This window comes from Takifugu rubripes, chromosome 14 (genome assembly GCF_901000725.2).
Source record: "Takifugu rubripes chromosome 14, fTakRub1.2, whole genome shotgun sequence".
Classification (NCBI taxonomy): Eukaryota; Metazoa; Chordata; class Actinopteri; order Tetraodontiformes; family Tetraodontidae; genus Takifugu; species Takifugu rubripes.
In genome coordinates, this window is record NC_042298.1 from 2550488 (window position 1) to 2558948 (window position 8461).

The 8461-nt window shown below is 46.6% G+C and overlaps 1 protein-coding gene across 1 annotated transcript; it reads right to left on the minus strand.

Moving 5' to 3' along the window:
• Window positions 1-224: 224 nt before the first annotated feature.
• Window positions 225-7798, minus strand: mtmr7a (myotubularin related protein 7a). Its single transcript, XM_003970137.3, has 14 exons — window positions 7553-7798; window positions 7142-7264; window positions 6819-6981; window positions 6556-6713; window positions 6346-6474; window positions 5419-5553; window positions 5100-5232; window positions 3931-4040; window positions 3508-3633; window positions 3017-3066; window positions 2745-2945; window positions 2459-2593; window positions 2206-2332; window positions 225-2140 (listed from the first exon to the last, which is right to left on the minus strand). Exons 1-14 carry the CDS (start codon window positions 7574-7576, stop codon window positions 1796-1798), a joined length of 1959 nt encoding a protein of 652 aa, XP_003970186.1. The 5' UTR covers window positions 7577-7798; the 3' UTR covers window positions 225-1795.
• Window positions 7799-8461: the final 663 nt, after the last annotated feature.

Below are 8461 nucleotides of genomic sequence, written 5' to 3' on the forward strand. Positions count from 1 at the left end.
TGCTGGAGTCTACCTCAGCACCCTGGACTGGTCATCAGTCCATCACAGGAAACACACACACACACGGGAGAAATTTAGAGCCTCTCATCAACCTAATGTGCTTTTGGAATGTGGGAGGAAACTGGATCAAACCCATAAACATGCCATCTCACAGAAGCATCGTAAGAAACGCAGCTAGAACAGAAACTAGCACCGTAGAGCAAAGAAAAAAAACCACTTCCATGTTATGGATTTATTTGATTTAAACCCAAAATGCTACAGAGAAATCCTCACTGAGGCTCCATCCTCAGGTGTGAGTAGATACGCAGTTCTGCACGTGAGACCACACAAAACCAAGCAGTCAGTTCGGTTCATAGAAGCACCACGGATACGATAAGAATCAAAGTCACAGCTGTTCAAAGCTCAGGCAAAGTGAAAATAAGGCAGGAATGTAAAATTGCCCTCTTAGTTGTTCTGGGGGTCTCACAGTATGTGCAACATTAGTGCGGCACCAGTGGCGTTGGCTCCCATCTCTTTCTCAACCAAACCCGTCTAAGCAGACGTTCCTCCTCCATTGTTACACCCATTGTGTGTGAATTACGCTGGGATGGATTCTCAGGTGGTCAGGGTGTGCACGCTCTGCTGCAATAATGCCAAATACTGCAAAATCTGACAGGACCAAGCTTCATCCGGCTGATGGAGTCAGTGAATACGGGTGGCTGTGACGTCTGACTGCACTTTCAGCAGAAACCAGACTAACTGCAGGAGCAAAGATGTCGCGTTTCCCTGCTTTCTTTAAATATATCAGTCCTAATTCTATCTTCTGTAGATTAAAAAAAAAAACAAGCAATTTTTAAAATTTAATTAAACACTCAGTACACTAAAGCTCTCTCTTCTCATACAGGATCTAAATTGAAGACTTTCTGATCTAAAAAACAAATAACATGCGGCAACAAAAACACATAACGTGCTTTATTAAACTATTCTTTTAAGTGCATCTAAAATGTTGTATGCCACTAGTGTGTGCACCATTATCTACTGTCCAAAACAGGTTTGTGTCTGTATGCTCCTGAATACTTTAATCTTTTTTTGTCTGATGTGCTCACTGAAGCCTCCTTAGTCAGTTATTGTAATACCTTTGGGTACCAGCAGAGGTCACTGATGTGCTGAGGGAGGTTCAGGCCTAATGATCATCATCTTGGACCAGAACAGTTCTTATTTTCAAAATTATGGTTCCTTAGGGCCAGACTGACATAATATTCCTGTAAGTAAGAATAACTATTGAATTTCCAATCTGATTTCTTTTATATATTTTGTTTTTGCTTTTATTTTGTTTTCTGCCAATTATTTTTGCATTACTTTTCAAATCTCTAGTGTGCGTTGCAATTTTCCGTGAAAGACCATGATAAAAAGTAAACATCCTCTTCCCTGCTGAATTAAACCCTACTTGGTGAGCAATTATTGTTATATTTTCGTCTTAAAACTGCTTCCTGGGAACATTCTTGAATGTTAAGTGCGCACATACACCTACTACTTGTCAGTTCTTACACTGAAAACAAAATCATTGCAGTAAACAAAATCCAGCTTACATTATTTTTAGAATTAATGTCATACATGTTATTTCTGGTACAAAACATCGAATGTGAACAGCAACAGTACACGATTCTCAGCTACTCGCGTGACAAAGGGACAGTCACACATGACACCACACAAAAATCAAAGTGCAAAATTATTTGTGGAACCTGAGAGGAACGCTAACATCCAGGTTACCCGATGGAGGTGTGTTTAGAGGTCTTTCTCCGCGTGCTACATGTGATTAAGAAGCCGAGTAGGCAGCCTCGTCAGAGTCCTGATCCCTGGCGCTGTCCTCGCTGACGGGCGAGCGACAACTCAGGTCTGCAATCCCTGATTCCTGGTCGCTGCTGTTTGAGAGGCAGGTTTCAGACAGCTGGTGTCCATCCTCTGGGAGGACTATCAGACCACTGTCTGGCCCTCTAGCCTGACAGGGACTGCTGGTGATGAAGCCCCCATAATAGTCCTGTGGGGTGTTGGCCATACTGAGGTTGTTGCCGGGGGCCCATGCTGTGGGGCTCTTATCAAAGATGGCCCCTTTCTGGGTGACGCTCCTGCTTCCCTTCTCCTGCTCCAGTTGAGCTATTCTCTAAGGCGACAGATTTGCACGATCAGGGCAAAAACACTTTTTCTTCTTATTTAATTTTGTCTTACCAGCTTGTGGGAGGCCAGCTGTTCTTCCAACTGCTGCGTCTCTTCTTTGATGGCGCTCAGGTAGTCCTCTACAGACTGCCGAGGATGCATCCCTCTGTCGAAGCGGTTGTACAACCCTCTCCAAAACCTGCACGCGAAACAGGAATTTCAAACACGTCTTCTTCCTTTGATGACGCTGGGGATGATTTACAACAGGGAACACAGACATGGCAACAGTTTCAACTCCATATTGCCCCTTCTTGTGATTACCTACTTGAAACAGTGGGGGGCGGTAGATGGCCGGAGCTGCCCCTGGGTCTGGCTGTGTCTGGGTCGGTAAAGAGGGTTCAAGTAGTCCGTCTGATGAGCATAAAGATGACTCCATAAAGAGTGAGTCCTCTCACACACTCTGAAAACACAGAGCTGCAGTCAGGAATGGGCAGAAATACCATCACAAAAAAAGAGTGGACGTCTTGATCTTAGCAACGTCTCGACATCTCAGCAACAGTAGATCAGAGCAGAAGTCTGAGGACTGATGTGCCTGATGCTGTCACGCTCACCCCAACTGTCTCCTCTCGCGCTGGTTGTTGCCAATGAAGTTGCCGTACTGGCAGGAGTAGATGTGGCTGTGAATGGTGATGAGGAACCTCTCGTTGAACTCGAAAGCGCAGGGGAACTGCTCCATGAGCTGCCACGTGCATTCCAACACCTGATCGATGACGGGCGAAACCTCCTTGGGGTCTCCAGCCAGGTGGTTGCATCTGCACAGGACCGGGCACAGTTAGCTCCGAGCATCAATCGTGCATCCTAGGTAGATTTTATAGAATCAAACCTGTGCGTGAACTTGTGCCCAAATGAGATCCAGTCTTTCTCAATGAGAACCTGAGAGCACAGAACAGTCTAGCCATGAAAATGCACCCAGACGGTCAGTATGGAGGAGGGTTTTGCTGTCCTGATTAAAAGTTTAGCCCTGTCTCCAGCTAAATCCTGCAGAATAACTGAACCCCTTCACCCTCCGTGTGCGGTCACTTTATCTCCGAGTGTATTTTAGGGGGAAATTCCCCAAAGCAAACTATGACATTAATATTCCGCAGTAATTCTTGCTGGATTCCAAGCTGACCTCCTCAAAAGCTTTTGATTAAAGAACGGCATCTAAACTCATTGCCCAGACGGGATAATGTTTAAAAACAGCGTTGCACAGATAGCAGTACAGCATCACCTCCAAGAGTAGAAGAGATTCAGCATCACGGTACAGCGCAGCGTGAGAAACAACATTACAGCAGGGGGAGTTCTGCACTGCTAAATGCAACAGGCAGCAGGTACCATAAATCCTCTGAGCGTCCTGTAGTACGGATCCAGCAGCAGGCTGGCCACGGAGCAAACCTGTGCAGTACGATCCCAACCATCGGAACAGTGAACCAAGACGCTGACCCCCTCCTCCGCAACAGCCTGCACACGCAGAAAGAGACAGAAAGAGAGTTGGTTCTTTTTGAAAATGCATGGGCAGTTCTAAATCTACAAACTTAAAAGCTGCATTAAACACTGTTCTGATTTTGCTGACCCTTTTTAGGCAACAAGAGTTTCGTACACTTGACTATTTGTTATTATATCATTATTATATTCACACCCATGTCCACATGAGGATGCCTGTGCTCACTATGATTGTAAACACACACAGAGACGCATCTAAGCTAATATTGCGTGTAAGGGTGAGGCAGACAGCAGGGATTAACCCTCCACACTGACCTTGGCGATGAAGATGCCTGCATCCAAGACCGCTTTGATGTGCTTCAGCCAGCCTGAGCTCTCCAGACCTTCCAGGAAATCAGTCATGGAGGGGGAGCGCAGCTCACAGACTGCAACCACAACACAGCTGCATCACTGGCAGGAAGCAACCGGCGTCCATCAAAACTCGACTATATTAAATTTCACATTCCCTTTCAAGGCCCAAATAATTATCATAATGAGTTCACAAGGAATCTGTGTCTGGTTTAAGAAAACAGACTCTAATTTCAATCAGTAGTAGGCTCACGGGCTACAATACGGTAAATTTCGCAATACCTGCTGAATATAAACGTGTCAGCACTGCTATTAGATAAACATGGCTCATACAAGCTGGCCAACGGCTCCATTTACATTCTGTTTGTCTCGTAAAACTGCATCCAAAGTTTATTTTTCTATTTTTTTTGGGAGGGGGGGGGGGGGTTCAAGGTAAATATTTACAAGCTCACAAGGGGACCAGAAAGTTTTTACTCTCTTGGGACAGTTAATCATGGAGACGTTCATAATTTTGGCCGCCTCGTTAGGATGCTGACAGCGGTGGTCTTCGCTGTGGCTGCCGACGGGCCAGCGAGAGGGTGAACAGGTTCATCGGATCCTTTTAAACCTCTTTGTAGGACAAACTTCCACTGAGCATAAATGTAGGAGGGAAACCACAGGTTTCATTTCCACTCAGTCTGAACGGCAGGTGCCGTCTGCAGCAGTTCTAAAGCCCCCCCCCCTGCACTGCTGGGGAAGGCTATCGCTGCTAAGAACAGTTTCAGACTTTAAATCACATCATTCTCATGCCCTCAGTCTTTCTTTGGGGAATACGGTCCTGGACTGCCCACTGCAGGAAACCGAAATAACTCAAATAAAACCCAGATGGATGCGGAGTCTTCTAAGAGCAGCACCCCTGCACAATACTCCGAAAATCTCCTGTGGGTTCATCTGGGCCCGACTGCAGCAGCGTCCTGTCTGCATGAGTGCACACGAAAGCCACAGGGGCAGCACGGGGTCCTGCACCGCTCTGGTAAAGTGGAGAAGCGCTGGACTCGAATGACACGCAGAAAACACGCGGCTCTTTTCACACGCTCCGGCGCGATGAACGCACAACACACAACGCGAGGAATCATTTTTGTGACGAGGCATTTTACCTTCCAACATTTTCTGCTGGCTGTTCCTCATGACGTGGATGTTCTCAATGCCGATGAACTGGAATTTAATGTTGGCGTAGTTGTCTTCGTTTTCATAGCCCTTTCCTGCAGCCCGGTTTGCGAATGCGTTCAGCTAGAAAAGACCGGCGGAACACATTTTACAGGAGAAGCTGAGTCCACAAGCACATAGCCGGCGTGTTTCCGAGGCGTTTGCAGATCCAGCTGACAGGGAGCAGTTTGAAAACATAAAGCCCACCTGAATATACAGAAACATACTGTACGGCTGTTTTTCACAGTTCCTTAGGCACAAAGGTCTGACCTTGGGCCTGGTGTCCACCACATACAGGAAGTCACTGTGGGGATTGGACCTCAAGATGGCCTCCAGCATCTGTTCATCCTCCAAGCAGCGAGCGCTGAAACCAGACAGCGGCTGACTGCTGCGGCAGATGGCGGCCTGGGAGAACAAAGCGCCACTCAGTGATGTTTGTCATTTCAGCCGCGTTATTACGAAAATGAAACATCGTGGCAGAGGAGTATAATTTCATCTCAATCAGCTGCATTCTTGCATTTATTAGACAGAAGGGAAAGGGTCAAAACTCCTCGTGCGATTCTCCCTCCTGATGCTCTGGGCTCCACACTCGGCCCTAAAGCCTGGGAAGCTGACCTTGCATTCATAAAGCACTCCCAGCTGTCCAGCCAGTGATTAATAATACACATTAGGAATGTTTCGCCTTATTTTTAATATCTTCTTGACATCTCCCTGTGGGACCATTTTCGGTTTTGTTTTATTAGCATCTCAGCCGTTCGCACGTGTGGCTTCTGCTTGTTTTGCATTAGAGAACCTATAATAATAAAAAAAAATCTTAATAAACCCTTACTTGGCAAAACGGCTCGATGTGATAATTAAAAACATGTCAGGGGGCAAAACACCAATTAACATTTGGTCTTGCTGAGCCTGCAGGCCCACTGTAGGAGAAATTCAGGACTATTTTATTGGGTCCAACTTTTAACCGGGCCTCCGTTTTTGTGCGCACGTCTGGGATTTGAGCCGTACGTTTGGCAAAGTCAAAATCCACGATGGTTTGAAGTTTATCTACCCAATAACTGCTTTTGCATATGTGTTGTCAGGTCTACGCCGATCATCAAGTGACTTAAATCTAGGTCAAACCTGGTCAGCATTGCTATAATCCTTGATCAGAGAATCGAGATGAGGTTAGAAGAGGGACGAGAAGAGCCGCCGACATACGTGATTTCTCTTGGAGTAGTACGACAGAGTAGGGAATCGGCCTCTGCTTCTGAACTTGGAGCTGCCAACGATGACCGGAGGGGTGGCAGACTGGGGAACGAAGAGGTCTGCTGGGTATGTGTCGCTCACCTGTGAACGACAACACCAAATTCTTAGTTTGGCTGAGCTCACGTGGCCGTAGCACAGCCCTTCTGGCCTGGGTGCACCCGCCTTGTACTGCTGATTGACAGAAGAGAGTTTCCACAGGGAGTTGGGGAGTCCCATTCTGTTGTAATCAGCCATGACGTCCAACAGGGCCCATTCGTGTCGCCGCTCCTGCTCGTCAGTGTTGGAGTTAAAGGAGAAGCAGTACAGCTCCTCGTACCTTTCTGAAAATCAGACAGCAAAGCCAGGCAGCAGCAGGAAACACATCACCATCCGGCAACATCCAGGAAACCGTTCAGCTTTGGTTCTGGCCTGAAATCCCAACTTACCTGGCTGGGAGAGGCGCTGCAAGGAGAGAAGAACATCCTGACAGTCCTGCTCTTGAGCTACGATCAGATGGAGACTCTGAAAGTTCTTGCAGTGCAGGATCAGAGGAAATCCTGAGGCCGTGGGAGACTGTTTCTCTACAGAAGACACCAGACTGTGCAGAACCTGGTGGGGGTGGGGGGAAATATTGTGCTTTTATTGCATTTCTTTTGAAATGTGACCACAAATCCTGCATGAAACACAAGCTCCTTTAAGGCCAAAACATCTGAATGTGTGTTATCTGCAATCCCAGTGTTTAGTTTCTGGCCCTTGCTTGGGTGCCTACCCATGTTTCACTGCGCACTTCAGCCTCCTCCTCCACAAAGATGGTGTGTGTGGCTGTCAGGTACAGCGTGCCCACCCTGCTCCTCCTGGGGGACACTCGGTCGAGCAGCCTGACTTTCTCAACCTGAAGGAGGGAAGAGGAAGAGCGACATGAAAGGGCCTCCCCTTCATCGCAGCGGTGATCCCAGGTGTGCTCATGTGATCTCTGCACTGATAAACACACACTGTTCCCGAACGCGGCTCCAGGAGGACTGACTACGTGGCTGACGAGATTCCCACCCGTTAAGCAAACCTAAGTGCTTATTTAAACACATCAGTTACATCTCAGCTCATTACGAGGTGACGCCGCAGGAATGTGGACGTGCAAGCGGCGACAGAGTGATTAAATCACCGCTATCAGAGCCGCGGTTACCTTTGGAACTCGGATGTGCTCCATCAGCAGACAGACGAACCGCACTCTTTGGATTTCAGACCCTGTCCCAGTACACCTGTCGACAGGACATGTGTCTAGTGCTATTATAATGTGTTTGGTTTTATTCTTTGAGAATATTAAATATGTAAATTAGCCAGTAGCGTCCAGGTGTCGGTGCCCATAATGTTCGCTGGTTCCGCTGCTGCGTTGACTCAGCCTGTGGCTGCGCCGCCGGGTCCTAAGGTCCGCCCGGTACCATGTTTCACAGCAGGTTTCTGCAGGGCAGAATTAATGGAACACAAGCGAAGAACCCTAAAACAGCACATAAACCGAAATGATTAACGACAAGTCTTTAAACTGCAAAAGTGCAGCAACATTTTTGGAACATTATAGCGTATGAAGGACAGAGTATGTAAATATTTAACTCTTAAGTGTACAAAGTCACAATGAGACTCTAAAAATGCATCTCTACAGTTCGTTACGTTTTAGACGGCAGACACTAGATTATTAAAAGGTTAAAGAATAGACATTGAAATGCTGATTTGAATTAATATATATTTACTATAAACCAGTCAAGCAGAGATGTAAGATTCTTCACATGTAATGATTAGAATAATTATACTGACACATTTATAACACATTGAAGGGCATTGGAAGGCATTGCATGTAATGCTGTGTTTCAGCATTGCTACCTTCAGTGATAGAGGAACTCTGCAAAGCAGGTTCTCCACTGGAGCAGAAGGGATTGACTTATTAACACCTGGCAGACCTGCTGCTTCTGCTCTGTGTCAGGAAGAACATACAAAACGGTATTAAAACTGCGGAATCCAACCTTTACAGGCAGTATGGCCGTGTACTTCACTCACACACCTATGAAAGATTTCTTATAAAAGTAATACTCAAAGAGGT

What these genes read in the sequence shown, in the direction of transcription:
- mtmr7a (XM_003970137.3), bottom strand. Translation starts at nt 7,576, where the DNA reads ATGGAGCACATCCGAGTTCCAAAG. An exon ending in AAGTGCGCAGTGAAACATGG is followed by an intron (nt 6,982 to 7,141) that starts GTAGGCACCCAA and finishes CACCCCCACCAG; the next exon opens with GTTCTGCACAGTCTGGTGTC. An exon ending in GGACGCTCAGAGGATTTATG is followed by an intron (nt 3,067 to 3,507) that starts GTACCTGCTGCC and finishes CTGTGCTCTCAG; the next exon opens with GTTCTCATTGAGAAAGACTG.